At 51.6% G+C, this 26,142-nt stretch overlaps 1 protein-coding gene and 2 long non-coding RNA genes across 5 annotated transcripts in view; 1 reads left to right on the top strand and 2 right to left on the bottom strand.

The window, feature by feature from the left end:
- Window positions 1–2,481, bottom strand: part of ATOH8 (atonal bHLH transcription factor 8) — a 45,167-nt gene extending 42,686 nt beyond the window's left edge. The window contains exon 1 of one of the 3 annotated variants that reach the window (XR_011466051.1): window positions 1,293–2,481. Coding sequence is in view for 1 of the 3 variants with exons in the window: in XM_070379427.1 (XP_070235528.1) it covers window positions 1,293–2,048 (756 nt within the window). In the remaining 2 variants the exon portion in view is untranslated. The remainder of the gene's footprint in view (window positions 1–1,292) is intronic. The other 2 variants (XR_011466052.1, XM_070379427.1) reach the window with 2 other exon arrangements.
- Window positions 2,482–6,212: 3,731 nt separating this feature from the next.
- Window positions 6,213–25,116, top strand: LOC138989985 (uncharacterized). The gene is made up of 4 exons (XR_011466175.1): window positions 6,213–6,492; window positions 21,483–21,641; window positions 21,895–21,983; window positions 24,981–25,116. It is a non-coding gene; the product is annotated as an uncharacterized lncRNA (long non-coding RNA).
- Window positions 19,118–22,268, bottom strand: LOC138989984 (uncharacterized). Its single transcript, XR_011466174.1, has 3 exons — window positions 21,943–22,268; window positions 20,003–20,043; window positions 19,118–19,747 (listed from the first exon to the last, which is right to left on the bottom strand). It is a non-coding gene; the product is annotated as an uncharacterized lncRNA (long non-coding RNA).
- Window positions 25,117–26,142: the final 1,026 nt, after the last annotated feature.

The raw sequence follows: 26,142 nt of genomic DNA, 5'->3' as shown, positions 1-26,142 counted from the left end.
CAAGTGAGACACTTTGGCTCAAAAGTCATAGAGCCTCTTTTCCCCAGGAGTTCAATTTCTCTCCCAGGGATGAACACAGGCACTGCCCGACCCACTCACGGGAGGAGGCAGAGAGAGTGTGATAAAAAAATATCATATTTTCTGAAATCCTTTGTTACTGGCTAAAGCCTAGAGAGGGTGAATAACTTTCCTGAAGTCACACAGGAAGTCAGCTGCAGAGCAGGCAGAAATCCTGACCATTCAAAACAGTCACATCCACCCATCCCCTCAACCTTCCCCATGCCCTGTGTGGAGTGGAGGCAGATGGCACTTACCACACACTTCTTAGATCTCTCTTTGCTCTATGAAAATGAACAGCCTAGAACTCCTGAGCAGTCTCAATCTTGTCTAAGTGGAATTGTAAAACTGCCACTCCCCACTACAGGGAATTCTTGGACAACTATTCCTCTCCATCCTCCCAAGAAGACAGTGTCTGGTGAGGACAGCTGCCACCTGCCCTAAACTAAGAAGCCCCTAACCCATTCCAGAACTAGTTTCTGAAGATCCCCTATCAACCAGTTCCTGCTCAGCAGACCTGCCTCTTCCATGTGCACTGAAGGTCAGCAGTAAGGGGAATCTCCAGGAAAGACTCTCTCCAGCCAATTCCTGGGGAAGGGTTATAGCCAGGGTCCTTAAGGGCACCGAGTGGGGAGGGGGTGCAGAGTGTGTAAGCAACCTGAGGGCAGGGACAACCCTGCTGGGAGGCGGGGGCTGAGAAGGGGTCGACAGGCTCCCCCGGAAGACGGAACACTTATATTCTGGCAAAACCAGGACCACCCCTCAGCAGCATTCCGGGTCTGCCAGAAGGGTAAGGGTCTTCGCCCTTACCCACCGGAGACAGATTCCCACATTTCCCCTCTCCACTCCTCACTGCGCCCAAGGGACTCCGGGAGACAAATATTCGCTGCCATAAAAGTGAACTATGAGGGCTGAAGTCAGACTCGCAGACAGGGTCACCCCAAAAGGGATGGAAGTGGCAGTAAAGAGGGCCAGAGATCTCTAACCTTCATCCTCACTTTGCAAACTAAGACCCATACCAAAGTGTGGCAAAGGTCGCTGCCCCAGGCGGTCCCATACCTGTCTCGGCGCCGGGACCGACCAGGCGGGGATTACTTGCCCTTTTATCCACACCCTCATCCTCCTTAAAGTCACCCCACCCCGCCCGCCCCACCACTTGCCCACCCAGCCTCTTGCCCACCCACTCCCACAGCCATCCCCAAGCGCAGTGAGGGTGTGTGGCTGGGAGCCGGTACCTGCTTCCTGAGCGCCTCGAAGGCTGCGCTGATGGTGTGCACTCGCGTCCGCTCCCTGGCGTTCGCCAGGAGCCTCCGGGTCTGCTGCAGGGCTTTGATCTCCGAGGAGGCGGCGGTGGCTTCGCCCGGCCGTTTCCTAGGCGACGCGGAGGAATCCGGGTGGTTATTGTAAATTACGTGTGAAATTGACGAGTAAGAACTTTCCCCAGGGCGCGTGGGGGGCGCGGGGCGCACCGAGGGCTCTGGGGGCGCCGGGGGCGCCGACGGCGTGGGGTGTGCTGGCGGTGCGCACAGCAAGATGCGGGGACGCAGGCCCGGCTCCCGGAAAGGCTGTGTCTCGGGACCCCCAGGTACCTGGCCCTGGGGCGCAGGAGGCGGCGGCGGCGGAGGCGGCGTGGGGAGTCCCGGCCCCACTGCGCCCAGGGCGAAGCCGCGTTTCCGCGGGTCCAAGACCTCCGGCGCCCGGGCGCCCCCGCGCTCCCCGGCCGTGTCCGCGCCCCCACCTGAGGGAACGGCCGGCGCCACCCGGGCTGGCACCGGGGTCGGGACTGGCTGCAGCCGCTGGGTTCTGTCCCGCAGCCCGTTGGTGGCGGTGGCGCCGTGCTCGGGTGCTTCCAAGTCCAATCGGAAAGTTTTATAGCCGTTCGCGCGCCGCGCCGGCTCCTTGCCTTTCCTCTTGAGCTTCTTGAGGCCGTTCAGCTCCTTCACGCACACGGTCTTCCAGGGCCCGTCCTGGAGAACCGGGATGTGCTTCATGGCGCGGGTAGCGCGCGAGGCAGGGGCGTGGGGCTGCCCGGGAAGCGCGCCCGCCGCGCTCGCTCTGCCCGGGCGGCCGCCGCGCTCAGCGCCTCGGAGTCGCCAGCTCTCCCCTGCTCGCTCGCTCGCTCCCTCCCTCCCTCCCTTTCTCCCCCTCGCCCCGGGGCAGCTGCGCCGCCGGGCTGTCCGTTCCCGGAGCGCTCAGAGTGTCATCTGAAGTCGCTGCCGCCGTGCCAGCGTTTCTGGAGAACGCCCGCTGCGCTCCATCTGTGTTTGTTTAGCCTCAGTTTACACAGAAGCCCGGTTCCCCAGATCAGTCAGCGCCGCCGCCTCCCCAGCCCCGGCCGCCCGAGCCGCGAGCGCCTTTAAAGAAACAGGAAGCATTTTTCAAAACAGCTGGGCTGCCGGCCGCCTCCTTTGTCCGCGTCCTCTCTGCCTCCCCCCACCCCCAGCCCTTCTGCCCAGAACCTGCCTCCTCCGATTCTCCCTCCCCGCCCCCTCCTCGAGTCCCGGGCGCTTCCCTTTTCCCGCAGGACAGTCTGCTCCCGAGCACATGGCTTCTGGGCCCTTGGGCCCTTCCCCAAATCGGAGCTAGGCCTTCTCTCGGTGACCTTCCGCACCCAGCACCTCCACGTCCAGCCCTCCCCCCAACCCTACCCCAGCTTGCCAGGCGAGAAAGAAACTGTACGGCGACTTCTCCTGGAAGAGGGTGAGGTCATTGGGGGCTGAGGGGAGGAGGAAGGCTCTGGGGTTGCCCAGGACCCTCAGGACCCCTGCACCGCAGTCCCATTCGCTGGGTCACTCGCTGGAGCAAAGGGGAACCAGGAGCAGAAAGCCTAAGCGACAGGGAAACTGAGGCTCCAAAAAGGAATGGGCTTTTCCCACGGTCACGCAGCGAGTTTAAAGAGGCCCATCATGGTGGAAGCTTCGGATTTCGACGCAGCATCTGTGAGAATCTGAAGTCACCTCACCCCAGGCTGCCCGTTAAGCCCGGATTTACTCATCTATGAAATGAGAAATTCGGAGAACATCAACGCCTAAATCACAGCGTGGCTGTGAGAAATTAAGCCCCAGGCACATGGGAGGGACCAGTCCAATGGAAGCTTTGGTTATTATTACTATTAATAACAGAGGCAGAATAGCTCCTAGAGGCAGATTTCCTGGCCGGCTCTGCCACTTACAGACTGAGTAACACTGGGCAAGTCACTGAACCTCCCTGTGCTTCCCTTTCCTCGTCTGTAAAATGGAAGTAACAGTTGTATCTCCAGGACTGTTGCGAGGGTTAACTGACCCTGTATGTACAAAGCGTTCAGAGCAACCTGGTGCAAAGTGAGAGCTTTGCAGGTGCCTGCCGTTACTGGCAGGGGGCAGAGAGTGACTTCCCAGACCCTTGGTCCTCAGTGCCATCCTACTGGAGATTCTGGGGAGGGGAGTGGGAAGGTCAAGCTAGTTGGCCCTCACTAAGCCCTCCCCAGCCCCCCCACTCCCCCACCCCAGAGGCTGCCCCAAGGACCTGCACATACTCCTCAAAGGCCTTTCTCTGTAGCAGTTTCTCCTTAAGGTGGTGATGGGTGCTTTAAGTAGTTTGGGAAAAGATCGACCTTGGCCTGGGGCTCTGACCTCTGCAACCACTGGAATCCTTATCTTTCTGGTTTCAGTCCTTCACTCCCACCCCCTACACCCACCAAACCCAGTGGGGGTTTTCTTCAGGGTTCATCTGGAGTGCCTTCTTTCTCTCTCTCTCTCTCTCCTCTTGTCTAGGGGAGAATGACCTAAGGGTGTGAGGAGGTAGATAACTCAGTAGCCTGTGCCTTGCAGTGTCCTGGAAGGTAGGAGAGGGGTCCAGGCAGAAAGTTCAGGGGCAGGAGCATAGATTGTGCTTGGCTTTTCTCTCAAGGCCTGTGACCCTGGACAAGACAGTTCATCCCACTGGAGTTCTGAATCTGTCCTTGAGGGTGACATTTCTGTGCAGCCAACCTCTCAAGGTGGTTAGGGAAATAAAAAGAGATCACAGATTTAAGAGGACTTTGACATCAAACATACCCTCATATGTCTGCATACACATAGGAACACACACACGAAAGCATGCAATTTTCTGACTATGGCTGGCTGAAATATGTGCTTAGTCGTGTCCGACTCTTTGCCACCCCATGGACTGTAGACTGCCAGGCTCCTCTGTCCATGGGATTCTCCAGGCAGGAATACCAGAGTGGGTTGCCATTTCCTCCTCAAGGATGTCTTCCGAACCCCAGGGATCGAACCCCTTGTCTCTTCTGTCTCCTGCATTGGCAGGTGGGTTCTTTACCACTAGCGCCACCTGGCAATAGTAAATGCAAAACCTCATTTTTTTCCCACGGGGGGAATCGGTCCCAGTATGATACAGTGATTGCTTCCTGAGGCACCCACTTCCCTGGACACCCAGCATCTTCCCATACCTTACCTCTCTCCTGAAGACCAAGGGTAAACCCCAGACAGGAGCCCCTATTCTCCTGCTTTTTCCCCACCAGCCCCAGGCCCTTTGAAGAGAACATTCTTCTCGCTCTTGGATGACTGGCTTCAGTCTCCTCTCTCTGTAAGCCTTGGCTGGTCATCACAGCGCCCTGTCACTCTTGCTGGCCTCTGCTCACTCCCAAGAATTGCTTCAGCTTGTCCTTCACTGAGGTCCTGTCTGAACCCCTAGGTTTGTGAGGCCCTGAAACACTGCTGTTTCTGGGACTTCTCTGATGGTCCAGTGGTTAGGACCCTGTGCTTTCACTGCAGGGGGCCTGAGTTCCATCCCTGATCAGGGAACTAAGATCCACAAGCTGCTCTTTCCTTCCTCCCTGTCTCCCAGGAAACCTTTGCTGAAGCCCTCACTTCAGTATTCTTGTCTGGAGAATCTCATGGACAGAGGAGCCTGGAGGGTTACAGTCCATGGGGTCGCAAAGAGTTGGACCTGATTGAATGACTAACACTATCTTTCACTTTCATGCCCTTTATATTTGCCAGCTCCCAAACAGAGTCTGAGACCCCAGCTAGCCCACTCCTCACACATCTAGCCAGTCAGTAGCAGAGATGGGGGGAAAGCCAAGTCCTCCTCCCCAGAACTGCTGAGTTCTTCTCTGAACCTCAGTTTCCTCCTCTGTAAAATGGGGATCATAGTATCGTCTCCCAGAACTGGCATGAGGTTGGGGTGAGACTGCATGTACAACACTAAGCTGGAGTGACAGTGGCCTCAGGCCTCTGGGTTGGCACAGCTGCCCAGACTCCTTGCATCGCAGCATCTGCCTCCGGTCTCGGAGTGCGCTTGCAGGCTGGAGGTGTCCACAGCTAGTTGGAGCATGTGGAAGTCTTGTAGCAGGACTGAAAACTGTCCCTAAAGAGGCCAGCATGGGCTCCAGGAAAATCACCTGTCTTTGTTGAGTATCGAGGGCTCCACTCATACTGATCCTGAGCCTGTCACCAACTCTCTCAAAACAGTGGAGAAGATCACTGAGATCCCATGGGAACAGAGGAGGAGAAGGGAGTGGATAGGAGTGGTCAGCTGCGCTGGGCGGAGGTGGAATGGGACTCAGACCCAGCAGGTCTTCCAGGACACGCTCCTCCCCCCCGCCATGCTGCCTCTCCTGTGGGCCCAGGGTTTGGCATCAGGCTAGCCTAGGAGGAATCTGCTTTGCCACTTACCAGCTGTGTGGCCTTGAGCAGCCCCTTTACCTCTCTGAGCTGTAGTTTGTTATCTGGGCATTACTTCCTTAGTCATAAGATGGAATGCCATGCACCAGAACTGGAGAGGCCAAGTGATGTGAAGGGTCCCTGTTATTGTGATTCTCAGCCCTCCAAGTGGCAGACCTTCAAAGTTCAGGCTAACTGCCCAAGGTCCCCCAGCTTAAGGGCAAACCTGCCACCCAGGGCTCACTTCCCTTAGTCTCCTGGAAAAGTGGAGGCAGACCAGCCTGCTGGCGCCCTCTGGTGGTATGATACAGTATGAACTACACACAGCATAGCTGACTCCTCACAAGAATTTAGAGCGCAGGACTAGAGTGAAGTCGCTCAGTACATCCAACTCTTTGCGACCCCATGGTTCCTCTGTCCATGGGATTTTCCAGGCAAGAATACTGGAGTGGGTTGCCATTTCCTTCTCCAGGAGATCTTCCCGACCCAGGGATTGAACCCGGATCTCCTGCATTGTAGGCAGACGCTTTACCGTCTGAGCCACCAGGACTGCTGCTGCTGCTGCTGCTAAGTCGCTTCAGTCCTGTCTGACTCTGTGCGACCCCATAGAGGGCAGCCCACCAGGCTCCCCCATCCCTGGGATTCTCCAGGCAAGAACACTGGAGTGGGTCGCCATTTCCTTCTCCAATGCATGAAAGTGAAAAGTGAAAGTGAAGTCGCTCAGTCGTGTCCGACTCTTCGCGACCCCATGGACTGCAGCCCACCAGGCTTCTCCATCCATGGGATTTTCCAGGTAAGAGTACTGGAGTCGGGTGCCATCGCCTTCTCCGGAGCTACCAGGACTGGTAGCCCTGAAATGAGAGTAACATGGATTTTGTGAATTCATAGAAATGCCAGAGTAAAAAGGCTTTCAGGGCTCCAAGTGGTCTCACACCCTGCTTGGAATGGGACAAGACACAGACCCCTAGAAAACCTATGTGCGCGCATGCTCAGTCTCTCAGTTGTGTCTGACTCTTTGCGAACCCATTAGGCTGTAGCCTGCCAAGCTCCTCTGTCGATGGAATTTTCCAGGCAAGAATACCGGAGCGGGTTGTCATTTCCTCCTCCAGGGGGTCTTCCCGACCGAGGGATCAAACCCACGTCTCTTGCATCTCCTGCCTTAACACTCGGAGTGTTTCCCTCTGAGCCACCTGGGAAGTCCTACATTAAAAACAGCCACTGGGCGGTTCCACATCCTCTGTGTGGCTGATCCAGGAATAGGAATGAAGCTAGAAAGAGAAGTGAAGGCAAGAGCTTAGGACTTGGGTCACTGGGAACAAATGCTCAAAAGCCAGGCAGTAATACCACCACAGTGGCAGTGAATATAGGCTCTATTTCTACATAGGCTCAATTTCCTTGTAACAACCCAGGGAAGTAAACCCATTGTACAGATAAGGAAACTGAGGTTCCTAGACCAAAAAGAAAAAAAAAAGAAAAAACTTGCCAATGGAAAAGTTAACAGAAGTGGGATTTGAACCCTGGCCAACTGACCCCAAAACTCAAGCTTTGAACCACTGTGTTTTGTGGCCTCCTGAGACCTCAGTGACCAGCATCTGACCAGGCGAGTCACTGGGCCACGTACAGGGCTGGCCTCTCTGGCTGGCCATGCTGGCCTCCCTGCATGTGCCACCAGGCTGGGTGAGCTTCTTGCTGTCCTCTTCTCAAGGGAAGCCTCTGGCCTCCCTTGGACCAGCTCAGTGATCCTCCAGGTCAGGGTCAGATGTCAGGGGTACTTCCTCTGGACATTTGATGATCTCAGGCATATGGATCCCAGATCTTATCCAGGCACTGGTACCTCCTGGCATTGCTGGGTGGAACCTACCCAGCAGTTCCTTAGTGCATACACACCACCCATGGGGGAGGACAGGAGAACTCTGCCAGGTGGCACCCCATGATTGCCATCTCCTTGGCAAATGAGATGGATCCTTGGATCCTTGCTACTTGGAATGCTGCATTCCTGAGTCTGGAGTTCCCATTTCCGACTGTCCAGATTGTTCCAAAGAGGGTGTGTCTTCAATTCGAGCAAGGAAGAATGGAATTAGACTGCCAGAAGGCTACAGAACGCATATGATCACTGCCTTCTGGAGTTGTGCTCATATCCACACTGGATAGGACCACCCAAGGGAGTGAGCAGTGAGTAGGATACAGCCAGCCTGGTGGCCCCCAAGTCCGCTCCCTACCTTTCAGTCAGAATGCCTGAACTGCCGCCATTAACCAGCAAGACACTGGATCCAGAGGACAGAAAGGAGATATCCAGGCAGAAAGCTCTCAAACTCCCTCTCCAGCTTTCCTTCTAGCTCCCTCTATCCAAGTGACCATCTAAATTGTGGAAAATTGAGAGACTTTGGGGCTGGGACAGGGCCTGGATAAGGACATGACAGGAGGGAAGCGGGGAGGCCTTTAGTACACCCTCTCTAGGACTCCCTCTCTGGGGTTCTGTCTCTGGCATAAGCTTGGGTATCCCTTCTCAGGCCCAAGCACATGCTCTGTGGCTAATGCAGCAGACTCCCCTGCACAAGGCAAAGTCCATAGGGCACACTTGGTCCTGACTCCTGTGGTCAGGAAGGAAATGGGAGGGTCGGGTCCGGAGAGAAGGGGTTCAACAAGCATGAGGGGGAGCCTGGTACAACAGGCAGGTGGGTGCCAGGTTCTCACACAGTTGACCAGAAGTCCTTTGAAACCTGGGACACAGCCTGTCATTCCTTTGGGTGACTTCCTTTTTTCCTCACATGTGTTAGAGGCTGCCAGCAATCCTCTCCACCTGCAAGCATGCAGGCAGGGGTATGTTCCTCCATCCCAGGAACCTGGACTGCCTTGGCTAATGGAGGCCTGCTGGAGTAGAAGTGATGCTGCGCTTTTAAGGGCACTGGCTGTTTCAGCTTCCTGCCAATGGGAGCCCTGAGTCACCATGTGAGGGGTCCAGGCTACTGTGTTGCAGGGCGAGGCCTCATGGGAAGCCCCATGGTGCCTGCCAGATCTGTGATGGAGGAAGGGACCCAAACACCTGCCTTCAGATGCTTCTAGCCTCAGCCTCTCTCTCTCTGTAACCACATGGAGAACCTGAGTGAGAACTGCCCAGTTGAGCCCAGTAAACCTCCAGAACCATGGAAACGTATCCTGAATTGTCGTGTTAAGCCACTGCATTTTGGGGTGATTTGTTATGCAAGCAATAGAGAACTGAAACATTCCAGTAGGAACCAAGGTTGGCATCTAGTCCCCCGTTTCTCCCATTTCCTCTCTGATCTCATCCCTCAGTTCTCCCCATAACCCACCCCATCCTTCTGCTCTCACCACACTGGGCTTCTTCTATACTTTGAACTTAGCCAGAAGGCTCCCTTCTGCCTCAGGGCCTTTGCACTGGCTATTCCCTCATTCTGGAATATTCTCTCTCAGGTAGCCTGTGACTCACTCCCTCATCCTCCTCTGGTGCCTCTATGTCACCTTCTCAATGAGACTGTCCCTGGGCATCCCGTAGAATTTGTATCCCCACCCCTTCAGAATCTTCTGCCTCTTTCCTGCTTTAATTTTTCAAGCACTTGCCATCATCTGACATATTATATATGCATGTATATTGCTGGGGTTTTTGTTTCTTTGTATCCTGGACTAGAATGTCAGCTCCATGTGGGCAGGGATTTTTACCTGCCTTGTTCACTGCTATATCCCAGCATCTAGAACAATCCTGGTACACGTGTGTGCACGCATGCATCTGTACTTAAGTCACTTCAGTCGTGCCTGACTCTTTGCGACCCTGTGGACTGTAGCCTACCAGGCTCCTCTGTCCATGGGTTTCTCCAGGCAAGAATACTGGAGTGAGTTGCCTTTTCCTCTTCCAGGGGATCTTCCTGACCCAGGGATCAAATCTGGGTCTCCTGCCTTAGGGGCATATTCTTTACCATCTGAGCCACCAGGGAGGTTCACTGCTCAGTTTGGACCAGGTCTTACTCAACTATTCAATCAGCTGCTTTGATAGAAGAAGCCAGTGGATCCAGAGATGATCGTGTCTTAGAAACAATTGCTGTGACCACCGAGAACTGGTGGTTCGTTGAATTCACTTTCTTTCTCTCTGGCTTCGTGTCTCCTGGCCTGATAAACAACATGGGGGACAATGGGTGCAAATCAACCATCATCCAGTCACTTGACAAACCTGGCACCTGGCCAGGCCCCTTGATGGGACTGGGACAGAGACATGAGGTGTCTGTCGTCAGGAGCTCGAGTAAGTCCCACCTTTGACTTGGTCCACCTGTGGTGATTCAGTGCGCATTTGTAGACACCTGCTGAGGCTAGGGAAACAGCAGCGAACAAAGCAAAAACCCCTGCTTCGGGGAGCTGACGTTTGGCGAGAGGGCATGAGGTGACCACCCCAAGGAGCTCCGGGTCCAGTAGAAAGATGATACAAATCCAAGAGCTGTTAGACACAGTTTGAAGTGACACACACTGCAGGGAAAACTCTGGGAATTCCAAGTGTGGCAGAACCATTCTGGGAGACTTCCTGGAAGAAGAGGCATTTGGGGTTTTGTTTGTTTGAATATTCATTTGGGAAGATCCCTGGAAGCTCAGACGGTAAAGAATCTGCTTTTAATGCAGGAGATCTGGGTTTGATCCCTGGGTTAGGAGGATCCCCTGGAGAAGGGAACGGCAACCTACTCCAGTCTTCTTGCCTGGAGAATTTCACGGACAAAGGAGAGCCTGGCAGGCTACAGTGCATGGGGTCGCAAAGAGTCAGACACGACTAAGTGACTAACACTTTCAGTATATTTATTTGTTTTATTTTTTGGTTGGGTTGGGACTTTGTTGCTGCACGTGGGCTTCCTCTGGTTGCAGCGAGTGGTGGCTCCTCCCTTGTCACGTGTGGTTTCTCATTGCGGTGGCTTCTCATTGCAGAGCACAGGCTCTAGGAGCTCAGCCTTCAGTAGTTGCAGCGCAGGGGATTAGATGCTCCATGGCCTGTGGGATCCTCCCAGATCAGGAATTGAACTGGTGTCCCTTACATTGCAAGGTGGATACTTAAACCGCTGGACCACCAGGGACGCCTGAAGAAGAGGCATTTGAACCAGGCTGGAAGGACAATGGGATTTTTGGCCAGGCAGACCTCCTCCCTGACAAATATCCATAGCTTACTCCCTAGCCTTCTCTCAGCCTCCTGTTATGTCACCTTTTGCTAAGGCCTCCCTTCACCACCCACTTACAACTGGAACGTTACCCCTTTTCTCCTTCACACACACTCTATGATCCACTTACACATCTATGGGATCCATTTGGCCTGCGTTCCCACCTGAAGTAGACAGGAAGCAGCAGGGAGCAGTGGCACGCACTCCCTCATGGAGCCTAGTGAAGGTTCCTCCCTGTGGTGGGTAAGATGGCAGAGCAGAGAGGGGATGGTAACGGGGCCCTGCCTTGACATCGGGGATTTGCTAAGAAGTGAGGGGACAGCCAAGCCTCAAGGAGACTTGGGAGAGCACACCGCCAAGAGGACATGAGGGTTCAGGCTCTGCGCTTTCCTTGACCAGCATCTGACTTGGCCCTGCCCTCTCTGGTCCTCTTCCCTCCCCCAACATCACACTGTCCCCCAGATTCCTTCATTCCAGTGAGCTCTGATGGGAAAGTCCAGGGTCTTCAGTGGCTTCTCCTCTGCTCCTCCTCTGCCCTCTATGTGCTCTGATTCAGTAAAACAGTGTTATCCATCTTTACCCCATGTTGTCCATTTGAATTGTATCACCCTTGTGCGTATGTGCTGAGTTGCTTCAGTTGTGTCCAACTCTGTGCAACCCCATGGACAGAGGAGCATGGGATTCTCCAGGCAAGAATACTGGAGTGGGTTTCCATACCCTCCTCCAGGGGATCTTTCCAACCCAGGGATTAAACTTGGTGAACTGTGACTCCTGCATTGCAGGTGGATTCTTTACCACTGAGCCACTGGGGAAGCACATCACCTTTGCAGTTTTGTTTACTAATTTATTTCTTTTTATAGTTATATAAAAATTAAAAGTATAAAGCCTAAGAGCGTAGCGATGTCCTAGGGCTCTGTGACAAGGTGTCACCTTTCAAGACAGGAGCACACATTACTCAGGGTTTGAGAAATTCCAGGCTGGATGTTATCAGAGTTGTCCTAAAGTTCTGACTTGCTGATCTGGGCGTCGAAAAATGCATTCTCATCCCAGGACCAGCTATGTACCCTTCCCTTGGGTATCTGCTTCCTCTGTCCCCCTGCCCTTGCAAACCTCAGTTTCTTCATCTGTAAAATGGAAAGAGTAAGAAGGTGATGGCTCCTACCTACCTGGAGATACTCCCACCTTTAACATCTCAGCGTCTGTCTTAAGCCTCTTCCAAATCCAGAGCACAATGGGGAGAAGTGAAAAGTTCACTGGCTGTAAAGAAAACTCTCTTGCAGGCCTAACCCCTATCGCAGGCAAGAAAAGCTCTGTCATGGAGCCATCAAGCCCACTGGAACCCAAAGCCTGATCAGTCAGGGGGCGGGCAGAGAGCGAGCCAGGGGCCCATTAGTGCTTCCCTCATCAGGACCTAGTTGTCAACAGCCTAACAAGAACTGGCTTAAGCCAGTGATCTCCCGGGAACTGTTACCAAGACTCATAGGCATGCTCTGTGGCTAGATGAGAAACCAGTGTGTGATAACTTTTTTTTTTAGGAGAACAACTTTCAATTCCCCAAGGAGCACATTCCTTCATTGTGAAGTATTCCCTACCCATCTCCCCCATTCCCTCAGAAAAGAAAGGAAATTTAAAAAAAAAAAAAAAGGGCTTGGCTGCTTCTTCTGTTCAGGCTCCTTGAAAAACTATTTTTACAACTCTCTGAAAAAGTCCTCTCTGATGGCGGCAGCCGGAGCCCATGGGGGGCATAGCGGAGCTGACGCAATGCACGTTTATTAGCAGTGAGGAAAATTTAAAAGGTACCGCTCTACCACAGCCGCCCCACAGACCTGGGAAGCCCCGGGGACAGCTGTCGATCTGGTGGTCTCTGGGCTGAGTCCTCAGACACACTTAATCAGTTGCAATCCTAGATCGGCACAGCCGGAGGGAGGCTTGGAGATCATGTAGGGCACCGAGGACAAATGCTTTTCATCATGCATGCCAAATCTAATTGATTGGTAGGGGCTGCCTGAAGCCCTGTGTTGAAAACGATTCTGAGGCTGCATCCAGGTCCCATGGGAATGAACACTGTAATTGATTAGCAATGTCTGCCATGCAGAGGGCAGATTCATGCCATGTGTTGGCCATTCCTGGTCTAGTCCAGCCTTCCCATTTTATTGATGGGAGAGACTGAGTCCCAAAGCCCATTGTCTGTAGGGTCTTTCCCAGCCTTTTGGGGGGGCTGGGCTGTTGTCAGTGGTGTGCCTATGTGAGTACATACATGCTCAGTCCCTTCAGTCATATTCGACTGTGCAACCCCATGGACTGTAGCCCGCCAGGCTCCTCTGTCCGTGGAATTATCCAGGCAAGAATACTGGAGTGGGTTGCCATGCCCTCCTTGAGGGGATCTTCCCAACCAAGGGGTCAAACCCTCATCTCTTGCATTGTAGATGGATTCTTTACTCACTGAGCCACCTGGGAAGCCCTGTCAATGGGGTATGTGTGGGGGCGGGGGGGACTTAAATATTTGTGAGGTCCAAAGATGTGTCCAAAGACTGTCTCTGAAAAAGCAAAAGAATGACTGGGTTGGGTCAATTCAGTCAATGGCTTATTCCTGGAAATAATTGGTAAGATCAGTTGTCTTGTAGGATTGACAAGTGAGTTCAACCTATGTAGATGACCTGGCAGACCAAGGTGACCCCTACACAGTATTTACCTAACATTAATGGTTAGACAGTCAAAGAGTCCACGAGGCTTCCCTGGTGGCTCAGTGGTAAGGAGTATGCCTGCCAATGCAGGAGACACGGGTTTGATCCCTGATGCAGGAAGATCTCACGTGCCTCGGAGCAACTAAGCCTGTGTGCCACAACTATTTCACCTGTGCTCTAGAGCCTGGGAGCCTCAACTACTGAGCCCATGTGCTGCAACTACGGAAGGCTGCATGCCCTAGAGCCCGTGCTCCACAACAAGAGAAGCCCCCACAATGAGAAGCCAGCTCACCACAACTAGAGAAAAGCCTGTGCAGCAACAAAGACCTAATGCAACCCAAAATAAATAAATAATGAAAATAAAATTTTTAAAAATCCATGAGTGAGGCTAACCATTTGGCCTCAGGACAATAAAATCCTCAAATGACCAATGGAATCATTCTAATCAAATGGACAGCTATCCTTCTGGTCTCCACCTGACAAGCTTGGATCTAACCATCCTGTCCATACTCCCTTCCCTCGCCCCCATCTTTTCCTCCCTGCCAAGCCTGGCTTGTTTCCTTCTCCTCTACTGAGCCTGAGAGAGACCCTGAAATAGACCTTGCTTTCTCTAACCAAGAATCCTTCTGTGGTGGGTCAGACAGCCCCCCCACAACCAATACCTGCACATCAGCTCTTCCGTTTTAGATTCCCTCCTTCCATCTGTATGACAGCTCAGGGACCATCCAGACCATTCCTCGGGGTACAGACTCACTTGACATCACTGGGAAATACTGGCCCCGCTGGGTCCCCCGACTACCTCTCAGGTCATGCCGGGTGCCCTGGATACATCCATTCTGTCTGGTCCAGCTGGGTATTCATGAACCTCTCACAGTGGCAGATTACTACTGAGGACCCCTGAAGGCGGCAGTCCCACAGTGAACATTTGGGGTGGGAAAGAACTTGGCATGTAATGCGGTGTGCTGAGGAGTACAGAAAGGGACCCGGTCATTGATAAGGTGAGCCTGGCTGTCAGAGAGGCCTGGCTTGGTAGGAACTCTGGCAGGACTGCCCAGGGGCCCAGCCACCACTTCCTGGGGATGATGAGATGGGGCAGATTTTGTTCGGATCTCTCAGCACTTGTCACACTGCCCTCTGGGAGGTCTACCTTGGCATCTTTCATCCCCAACTTAAACTTAACTGCTCTTTTTCTGGGGGGAAAAAAAGACAGGCCCTTACCCAGAGAACTTGGCTAAGTGGGAAAAGACCCTCAGTGGTCAGGAGAAGTCAAGCTTTATTATGGGACAACTCTGAGCTGAACTAGGCTGGCCACGTACCAGCTAGGAGCTTGGCCAAGTTCCCTAAAAGCTCTGGTCCTCAGTTTCCTCATTTGCAATGTAGGATAGAAAGACCACTGACCCTCAAGGGTTGCTGGGACGATAAAGGGTCATCAATGAAAGGGCTCAGCACAGTCTCAGCCTGGGGTAGCTAACAATCTCCTGAACACCTCTTTTCTTTTCTATGCAACGTATATGATCCCTGACTTTCAGTGGTTTGACTGAAGATTTTTTTATTTTTATGGTGGTGTGAAAGTGATACACATTCAGTAGAAACTGTGCCTGAAATTTTGTTCTTTTCCTGCACACGTGGTGCATCCCTGGTGGTTCAGTGGGTAAGGATTCCACCTGCAATGCAGGAGACCTGGGTTGGGAAGATCCCCTGGAGGAAGAAATGGCAACCCACTCCAGTATTCTTGCCTGGGAAATCCCATGGACCAAGCTCTGAGCTACAGTCCATGGGGTCCCAAGGGTCAGACATGACTGAGCGAATAAACCACCCCCACTCGAAGCGATACTCTCTTGAGATGCTCTGCAGGGGCAGCCGCCACTCGCAGACAACCATGTGATCACACCAACCCACAAACATTCTGTCCCCAGACAACTTCTGTTTTTCACTTTCCGTCCAGTGTGCCATAAATTACATAAGAAAGTCCATGCCATGTGTGTGCTCTGTGCCGAGTGTCCGACTCTTTACGACCCCATGGACTGTTGCCCGCCAGGCTCCTCTGTCCATGGGATTTTCCAGGCAAGAATACTAGAGTGGATTGCCATTCCCTTCTCCAGGGTATCTTTCTGACCCAAAGATCGAACCTGCATCTTTTGCATCTCCTGCATTGGCACGTAGATTCTTTACCACTCTGCCACCTGGGAAGCCCAAGAAAGTCTGTTACAAGATAGATTTTGTATTTGTTAAAATGGGCTTGTGTAGGTTAATGGAGTGTCCCAAGTACGTTTAAGGTAGGGTAGGTTAAGTTATTATCTTTAGTAGATTGGCTGTATTACATACATTTTTTGACTTAAAAGTACTTTCAACTACTGATGGGTGTATTAGGATATAATCCCATCATAAGCAGAGAAAGACTTGTACTTCATACTCAGGGATGGGACCCTACCACACCTCCTCTGGGAAGCCTTCCCTGAAAAACCTCAGCCATTCATGCAGTCTGCAGGACAGCTCAGGGAGCATCAGGAACTCACTTGACCTCACTGGCACCACTGGTCTCCTGATTCCAGCCAGGGAACTTCCAAGCTAGCCTGACTGTTCTGTGCTGAGACCCTTGTTTCTCTAAGAGCCTATGAGTCACTGGGGGCTGGGGCAGGGGACTGCATCTCTCCTTGCTCCAGAGCACCCCCACCCTGAGCTTTAAGCAGAGGATACAAGGGGTGCTGGATAAAGTGGCCACACAGATCCTGGCACCATCTTCCCACCCCCATCCACCTAATCTCTCTGGTTCCTCTGATTTTTCCAAACCCCTGTCTAGTTTCTTCCTAATGCTTCTGTCTCCACGTCTCCAGGGCTCTGTTTGCATGAGGGAAAAAGTCTACACACACACACACACACACACAAAGCTCAGAAAGCATTCAGTTGCTCCCGGGCGGGCTGCCAGCGATTGAGTGACCTGCAGCTTCCCCCCTAAATCGCATTCCACTGGCACGGATCTTGCCCCGCCTGACGCCAGCCTCCGAACTCGCCCCCAGAGCAAACATTTCCAGTTGGCAGCCTGGTCTTGTTTTTCTGAGGCCCCAATTCAGGCTCCCTTGTAGAAAACAGAAAACAAAATGCATGGGACCAAAAAGGAATTCTAATCAAATGTGAAAGGAGTCAGGGGAAGGGGGGTGAGGTGGAGAGGCGTTGGCTCCAAGGCCCAGGGGAAAATAGGAGCCTCGGGATGTGCAAAGAGTTTCTAAAAAGCAAACACACATGCTCACAAGCCCTCCTTCCCTGCTGGCTGGGAGGCTGGGATCAATTCATTCAGGCCACTGCCTCCTGCTAAAGGACTTACTCTGTTCTCATTCACAGCTGCGCCGCCGGGAGGACCAGGGATGGCGGGGGAGGTGGTGGGGAGGCTGTGGATCTGAAAGGAGAGGGTGGTCGGTGTTACAGGACTGGTGTTTGTTCTAAAGGGGAAATTAAAGGAAGAAAAATAAACATGGCCAGCCGGGTTTTCACGCCAGCGCATGCGGTGTCAGCACGAGGAGGGGGGCGTGTTTTGCCTTCTCAAAATAAGAGCCGCTCAGTGGAAAGATGTCACAACCCAGGCTCAGGCGCTGGGGGACAGGCCAGTCAGGAAGGGCTCAGGCTGGCGCCCAAGCCTCCCCATGGGGTCAGGCAAAGGCCGGGTGTCAGGGCAGGGGTGCTCAGCCAGGACCCATTTGTCAGGGTCGAGCCTGTGGGGACCAGACTCAGAAGGTCAGCCCCCGATGGGGCGGTTGGTCCCTGGGGGAAAGATGGGCTGAGGAGTGTTACTAGGGGAGGATGGACTCTGACCTGAAAGATGGGTGCTCATCTCAACAGGGAGGGAGAGATGGGAGAAGCCCACAGGATGGGAAGGGGCTAGGTGGGGTTATGGGGCGGGAAAGGGGATAAAAAGGATGCTTTGCAGACTCTAAAGTGAAGGTAGCTGGCCACAAACCTGGCTCAACCACAGAACTGGTCAGCAGGTCTACAAAGAACCTCCTGCCCAGGGACAAGGGCCCCATGAGGGCACTGGCGGGGATAGAGGGATCCTGGCTGCTCAGATGGTAAAGAATCTGCCTGCAATGCAGGAGACCCAGATTCGGTCCCTGGATCAGGAAGATCTCCTGAAGAAGGGAATGGCAAGCCACTCCAGTATCCTTGCCTGGAGTATTCCATGAACAGAGGAGCCTGGCAGGCTATAGTCCATGGAGTGGCAAAGAGTCAGACACAGGCCCAAGGGCATGTCAAGGCCTGGGCTGGGATGTAGAGTCCCAGCCCAGCAGAGCCAGAGAGGAGTTGTCAAGCATCAGGGGCCCCAAGGGAGTGGGCTGTCACATGAGGAGCTGGGCGGGACAGCTGGGGAGGCTGTGAGAGAGAGGATAAGGGCAGGCAGCCCAGACTCATACTGGGACCCATGTGACCGTGTCCTTCCTCTATGGTACCCACTTCCCACATAGGAAAGGGCCTGGCATCTTAAAGGGAGCTGGGAGCAGTGATGAGGTCCCAGAGTGATGGGGACTGGTGAGGTTTGCAGAAGATGTATGTGCTCAGCTGTGACAGTCCACACTGCTGGAGCAGGAAGTCACAGAGACCAGGAGGAGAGATTCAGGGGCCCCGGTCCAGTGTTCCCCGAAGATGGTAGCAGGACAACCTGAGTTTGAATCACCCAGAATGTGTAATAAATGTACATCCCTGGCATGCTTTCAACCTGCTGGATCCGACTCATCTGATTGGGTTGGAGCTGTACTATGGAAGGCCAGCCCAGGGGGTTCTCCTGACCTCCATAATGGTGCCATGATCTTTCCCCTCCAGCCCTTCTTCTCTGGCTGTACCCCTACCTGTCCAGACCCCAGGAACCACAGGACTCCCACTTTCCCTCTATCACAATCTGTGTGGGACATAATTAACAAATCTCTCCCAAGTGTTCAGTTCAGTTCAGTTCAGTCGCTCAGTTGTGTCTGACTCTTTGCGACCCTATGAATCACAGCACGCCAGGCCTCCCTGTCCATCACCAACTCCTGGAGTTCATTCAAACTCATGCCCATCGAATCAGTGATGCCACCCAGCCATCTCATCCTCTGTCGTCCCCTTCTCCTCCTGCCCCCAATCCCTCCCAGCATCAGAGTCTTTTCCAATGAGTCAACTCTGCGTGAGGTGGCCAAAGTACTGGAGTTTCAGCTTCAGCATCATTCCTTCCAATGAACACCCAGGACTGATCTCCTTTAGAATGGACTGGTTGGATCTCCTTGCAGTCCAAGGGACTCTCAAGAGTCTTCTCCAACACCACAGTTCAAAGGCATCAATTCTTTGACGCTCAGCTTTCTTCACAGTCCAACTTTCCCATCCATACCTGACCACTGGAAAAACCATAGCCTTGACTAGACTTACCTTGACTCAAATTAAGGACACCTCTAACCTGAAAGAAATGAGTCTCTAATGGTGGAAATTCAGACCTGGAAAGAGCGAGAGGGAGAGTTTGGGGAGTACGTGAGAAACCTTCCAACTAACCCTCAACTTTACTGTGTCATTGAGAGGCCCCACAGGTAGCTTTTAAAAAACTTCTTTTCCCTTTATTTATCAGTTCTTAGAATAGTGAGTTATTTTTCTCTAAGCATTCTCCAAATGTCTTTTATTATTATCATTTTGAATTTATGGATTTTAAAAATATTTGATGTGTTTCAATTCATTGCAAGGTTTTTATTTGGTTGGTTTTGTATTTGATGCTCCTTCAGGTTGGCATCTGAGCCCTTTTGACATGAGCCCAGTGAGGTTTGGCAGCTTTCTTAACTTCTGATAAAAGATGCTCTGCGTTTACCTTGTATAATTGTTGCTCTGTACCTGGAAACAGCCAATTCTCCAAGAAGACTTGATTCCTTTCAGTGAGAAAAGATGCTTGCATATGTTCTCAGTCTCTTCAATCTTGTCAGACTCTTGGCGATCCTATGGACTGTAGCCACCAGGCTCCTCTGTCCATGGGAATTCTCTAGGCAAGAATACTGGAATGGGTTGCCATGCCTTCCTCCAGGGGATCTTCCTGACCCAGGGATCAAACCTGGATCTCCTGCACTGCACGCAGATTCTTTACTGCTGAGCCACCAGGAAAGCAGCCAAAAGGTGATTAGAGACCACAGTTTGGTCACTATAGGTACTCAGTCAAAGACAGCTTGTTTCAGTTTCTCAATCTTCTCCAAGTAGAGCTTGAGTTTGGGCCCAAGGGCATCTGAAAGATACCAAGCCCTACCCCATTAAGTATGTCTCTTCTTCTTGGAGGTAAGCTTTCTACCCACCTGAGGCAGCTTCACCCCATATACACTCTATCCCGCCCCACATACACATACCCACCCACACATACCCTCTATCCTCTCCTCAAAAATGAACCTCAGTCCCCCAGGCTGCCCATTAGCCTCAAAGCCCTCTTCACCGTCTTTCTTCGATGCATACCATAGTATGAGGAACATAGCTAAGAAAATCCTACCTCAGGGGAGTTGCCATAGTTTTATGCCATAGTCTATTCACCTGCAAAGGGAGGTCAAAAAGTATTTTAAATGAGACAATTCAGGCAAAGTTCTTAGCACAGTGCTTGGCAAATAGTAAGCACTAGAAAACTTCATAGGTGTGGAGCACTCCTACCAGAGGATCCCACAGTCTTCGTGTGCAAATGGAGTTTCTCTGGATCCTTCCCTGACATTCCCAAAGCAGGAGGGCCTGTAGATCCTCACTATGCTACAAATCAGAGACACAAAGATGATTTGTGCTGGTTTAGGTTTGTTTTGTTTGCTTGTTTTTGGCCGCACCACATGTCTTGTGGGATTTTAGTTCCCTGACTGGAGATTGAACCTGGGCCTCAGCAGTGAGAGCACGTGGAGTCCTAACCACTGGACTATTAGTGAGTTCCTGGCTTTAGACTTTTGAGAAAGGGAGTCCCCAGAGGAAAGGAGCATTCAAAGGAAACAAGTCCCTAGCGTCCCTAGAGGGAGATTTTTTTTTTTTTTTTTATTTGGCTGCCCGGGGTCTTAGTTATAGCACTCAGGATCTTTGATATTCACTGCAGCATGTGGGATCTTTAACTGTGGCAGGAGGGATCTTTAGCTGCAGTATATGGGGCTTCCCTGATGGCTCAGCAGGTAAAGAATCTGCCTGCAATGCAGGAGACACAGATTCGATCACTGGGTCAGGAACATACCCTGAAGAAGGAAATGGCAACCCACGCTAGTATTCTTGCCTGAAAAATCCCACAGACAGAGGAGCCTGGTGGGCTACAGTCCAAAGTGTCAGACACAACTGAGTGACTAAACACACATACACATGTGGGATCTAGTTCTCTGATCAGGGATGGACCCCGGGCCACTTGCATTGCAAGCGTGGAATCTTAGCCACTGGGCCACCAGGAAAGTCACCAAGGGAGATCCTAAGTTGCAAGAAATAAGCAAATGTGTGTGTGGAGATAATGGGCATTGCAAGACAGGTGTGGGATAATAAGGTTGATGGGGATCTTGTGTGAGTACAAACCACAGCATGGCAGGGCCTCAGGAAATCTGGACCTGTGGGGTCTGAGGCTGCTCTGGGGACCAGCTTCCCTCTCTGTGGAATCAATAAGGCTGGTCACAAATATTCAAATTAGGCACAGCCATGAGGTTTGCTTTAGCCAATGAATTGTAAGCAGAAGGGGCATGTGTCACCTCTGGACAGAAGTTTTAACAGCTGACATGCAACTGGCTGAATTTCCTTCCCCTACCTCTGCAATTGTGGAAGCCTGGGTCAAAAGGGAGTCTCTGTTGCTCTGAGTTCTCATGTGGCCACAGTACACAGAGTCTTTCCTGCTCACAGGTAACAGGTAAGTCATGTGGGGTCAGGAATAAATTCTTATTGGGTTAAGCCACTGAGATCGGGGATATGTTTGTTTCCACAGCAGAACCTAACCTATCCTAACTAATTGTTCTCCACCTCTTTTTCAGGGGCTCACTCCCCCTCTCTCTTCTGCATAACTTTTGCTTGCTCAACATTCTCCTGTGGCCCTGTCTCTGCCTGTAACCGCTTCCTTCTTCAGGATGTCTCAGTTCAGAGAGACAAAGGAAGACTGATTTCCCCAGCTCATCTCTTCATACCAGCCACATGTGAGTTGTTGCCCAGCTTATAGACTGGCTCTGTGGGCTAGATACCAATTCCTGGTCCACATAACTGTAGGGTAGGGAGACAAGCGGGGTAGGTGGTATCACATGATACAAATTACAACACCTGCCTGAGGATTTGGGTAGGACATGACTACCTGGAAGGGACTAGAAGTGGGAAGGCACCAGATGGGGGCAGGGGAACAGGGGTGTTTGCTTTTAAGCATTAAACCAGCTTAACCTTGGATCTACAATCTAGTCAACATCTGGCTGAAACAACACTTCGATGGAACATCTGGATACTTACTTTGCACAGTGTGAAACAGCAGGACCTTTGGCAGCATCTGTGTGAGTAACCCATGTGGGGTCTCCTCTGTGTGTTTAACATCACATTTGGGCTTTCCTCTGCCTGTAACAGAAAACCAGGCTCAAACTGGGTTTAAAAGTTTTAAAGGGAAATTCTTAGCTCCCTGGGCTGAAAAGTCTAGAGAAGAGGCTGGCTTTAGGTAGGTGTTAATCTAGCAATGAACAATATTACCAAGGACCCAGTTTCTTTGTATCCTGCTAACGGCTTTATCCCCAGACTGACTCCCCTCAGAGGATTCCCAAAGGCTATCAGAAGTCCCCCTGGTTGCATTTACCTCGTTCAGTCACAAGCATGGAATTGTATCTGTCTCAGCATCCCTAGCAAAAGGCTTGACATCTACTCTGATTGGACAGAATGGGGTCATGTACTATAACTGATCCCTTCACTATGACCTAAGGGTACTGGAATGGGCTGATGTACTTAGTCACATGCTCCACCTTTGGAGCTGGAGAAGGAGCAAGCTTCTTCAGAACCCCAAGGACCTCCAAGTACAAGCTGGAAAATGTTAGGTAGGTAAAAGGAGCATGAAACTTTACATCCTGCTAGATATAATGATTCAGCTGTAACAAATCTGCCTGCCAATGCAGGAGATGAGGGTTCAAATCCTGGGTTGGGAAGATTCTCTGGCAACCCACTCCAGTATTCTTGCCTGGGAAACCCCATGGACCGAGAAGCCTGGCAGGCTACAGTCCACGGGGTTGCCAAGAGTCAGGTACGACTTAGCAACTAAACACACACAGAGAACTGGGACTAAAGTGAGGCAAGTGAGGAAGCCAGGGCTCAGAGTTAAGGAGGCATTCGTTTTCAGGGTTGGGTTCCTCACTTGCTTTACCCTAGTTCCAGCTCTGCTGCACAACAAATTACTCCAAACCTTTGGTGGCTTCCCTTGCGGCTCAGATGGCAAAGAGTCTGCCCGCAATGCAGGAGACCAAGTCTGGTCCTTGGGTTGGAAAGATCCCCTGAAGAAGGGCATGATTACTATTCTTGCCTGGAGTATTCCATGGACAGAGGAGCCTGGCGGGCTATAGTCCACGGGATGGCAAAGAGTCAGACAGGACTGAGCGACTATCACTTTCACTTGGTGGTTTCAAACAAGAAACATTTATTATCTCATGGTTTCTGTGAGCAAGTCAGCAATTTGAGAGTGGCTTAACTGGGGGTTTCTGGCTTGGAGCTTTCTCATAAGGTGGCAGTCAAGATGTTGGCTGGGACTGCATTTATCTGAAGACTTGCCTGGGGCTAGAAAATCCACTTCCAGAATGGCTTCTTCACTCAGCTGATTGTAGAAGCTTGAGTTCTTCCCCCTTGAGGATTTCTTTGTAGAGCTGCTGGAGTGCCTTCTTGGCCTGGTAGCTGGGCTCCCCAGAGAAAGTGGTCCAAGAGAGAGCAAGGAGGAACCTCCACTGTCTTCTATACCTAGTCTCACAATTCACACACCATCACTCCTGTCATTTTCTGTTCATTAGAAATGAATCACTAAGTCCAATCCCCTACTCAAGGGGAGGAGAATATGCTTCCACCTTTGAAGGAAAGATTGCCAAAGAATTTGTAGACATATTTAAAGATGTCATGTGAGGGCGGATGGGAGGGAGGCTCAAGACGAAGGGATATATGTATACATGTAGCTGACTCACTCTATTGTACAACAGAAACTAACACAACATTGTAAAGCAATTATACCTCAATAAAAAATTTTTAAAAAGATACCATGTGAGGCAATAAGATGACTGGGTTACTAAAGACACCCTGTATAATTGTTTCTTTATGTCACATTATCTAAGGCCAAGAGGACACATGCTTTATCTCCTATGCCAACTTTGGTAATAGCAGTCAGAAAAGGAGATCTGTAACTGATTAGTAATGTTTGCCCTAAGCCTAACCAACAGCTATGGCTCCTTATAACAAGGGGGCCTATTTCTTTGATAAAAGAAATTCATCTATTCAGAATCCAGTTGCTCAGAGAAGGTGGGCCCCAGATAATGAATCAGGATTGGCCTAAACCAACCATCCCATGGGAATGGGCAATGCCATTCTCCCTTGCCAGAATTTCATTGGGGGACACAGATGTAACTCAGCCTAGCCAAATTTGAATTGTGATGCTGGAGAAGACTCTTGAGAGTCCCTTGAGTGCAAGAAGAACAAATCAGTCCATCCTAAAGGAAATCAACTCTGAATATTCATTGGAAGGTTTGATGCTGAACCTGAAACTCCAATACTTCGGCCACCTGATGCAAAGAGCCGACTCACTGGAAAAGGCCCTGATGCTGGGAAAGATCAAAGGCAAAAGGAGGAGAGGGAGGCAGAGGATGAGATGGCTGGATGGCACCCCTGACTCAATGGATGTGAATCTGAGCAAACTCCAGGAGATAGTGAAGGACAGGGAAGCCTGGCATGCTGTAGTCCAGGGGGTCGCAAAGGGTCAGACACAACTGAGCAACTGAACAATAGCAACAGTCTAGCCAAGAGAAGGGGAATTCTGATGGAGAATTTCTGGGAAAGGTTATCCTCTCAGTCAAAATGACACTGATGAGGAAAATACTTCCTTTGAAAGCAATTTTAGGAGGATATAATGCTTAGAGGTCCAGCTGCCATCTTACAACCAAACAGAAAAGCTATGAGAATGTCTGAAAAATAGAATCAGAGCACAGATATCACACAGCTATTGAGTTAACCAATCCTGGAACTGCCCTCCTCTGGACCTCTCATTTTGGAAGATAACAGATGCTCTTACTGAGCATTCTGATTGGGTTTATTGTCACGGATGGCCCAAAGCAACCTAGCTGACGTGTGAGATGGTCCTGTATCTTATGTACCTTCATGTACCTTGAGGGAAACTAGACAAGTTCCTTCCTTACATCCTGGCTCAGTATGACATCACATCCATCTTCACAACCTCCAGGTACACTCCGGAGCCTCTTCTTGACTAAGTGGGAGAGTGTTGATAAAACCCTGCACTTGATTTTCTTTCCTTTTTTTAGATGCAGGCCTTCTCCAGAGACCTCACCGAAGTATCTATGGCCCACTTCCGGTCTGGGCCCCAGAAGCAGGCTAATCAGTCTTTGAGAAGAGAGAGGACTCCTGACCCCCAAGGAACTTGCCTAAGGCAGACCCTTAGACCCAGTCATCCTGGGGCGGGGGGGGGGGGGGAGCCAGGTGTGCTGGGAGGTCGGGTCTGGCCATGAGTACAAGCTGCTCCAAAGGGTTTTAACCCTCCTTCCCTTCCTGTCCTGTCTGCTCCTCCTTCCAAGAGTTTCCCTTCCTCTTTATTTTCCTGTCCCAATAACCAGTCTCCTTCTTTCTCATTCTTTCTAATATGGATACAGGGATGCTCCAAACAACTACATTCCCCAGCCTCCCTTGCAGCTAGATGTAACTGCAAGATGTAGATGCAGGGAGCTGGCAGGAGAAGTCATGTGCTCAATGCCCTCTTGGGTCTGTCTTGGGCATGCCCATCCCCCACCCCTTCCTCCATGCTGCAGCTTGGAACTGCTAGGAATGGTGGAAAAAGAATGCGAACCTGGGTTCCAACTTTAGCCCTGGACCCCCTACCTATAGCTGTATGTGGGAGAAATCGCCATCTCGTTTAAGCCTCTATTATGTTGAGGTTTATTACCTGTAGCCCTTTCTCTCACCTCTCTGCCCTCTCTCTCTCTCCTCTTCCCTCTACTGTCCTTCTCTTCCTTCTCTGTTTCCCTCCTGATCTTCAGACCCCCTCACCTTCCTTTCCTCTCTTCTCTCCAATCCAGTGTGTGTGTGTGTGTGTGTGTGTGTGTGTGTGCATGCACAATCAGTCGTGTCCAACTCTTTGTTACTGTAGCCTGCCAGGCTCCTCTGTCCACGGGATTCTCTAGGCAAGAATACTGGAGTGGGTTGCCATGCCCTTCTCCAGGGGATATCCCCGACCCAGGGATTGAACCTGTGTCTCTTGCATCAGCATGCAGATTCTTTACTTCTGAGCCACCTGGGAAGCCCCGCAAACCCACTGGCCCCTTGCAAAGTGGCAGATGGTGACAGCAGGAAGCCAAGAGCCCAGATGGCTCTCTTGCTGCCCAGTTCCTGTGAACACCATCCTGTCCTGAGGGTCATGACCAACCGGGGGCTTGTTCCCACTCTGAGGCGTCTCCCATCATGTCCAGCTCT

Source organism: Bos mutus, chromosome 11, assembly GCF_027580195.1.
Source record: "Bos mutus isolate GX-2022 chromosome 11, NWIPB_WYAK_1.1, whole genome shotgun sequence".
In the NCBI taxonomy this organism is placed as follows: domain Eukaryota; kingdom Metazoa; phylum Chordata; class Mammalia; order Artiodactyla; family Bovidae; genus Bos; species Bos mutus.
Note: the sequence above shows the minus strand (reverse complement) of the source record. Positions and strands in the feature narration are given on the sequence as shown.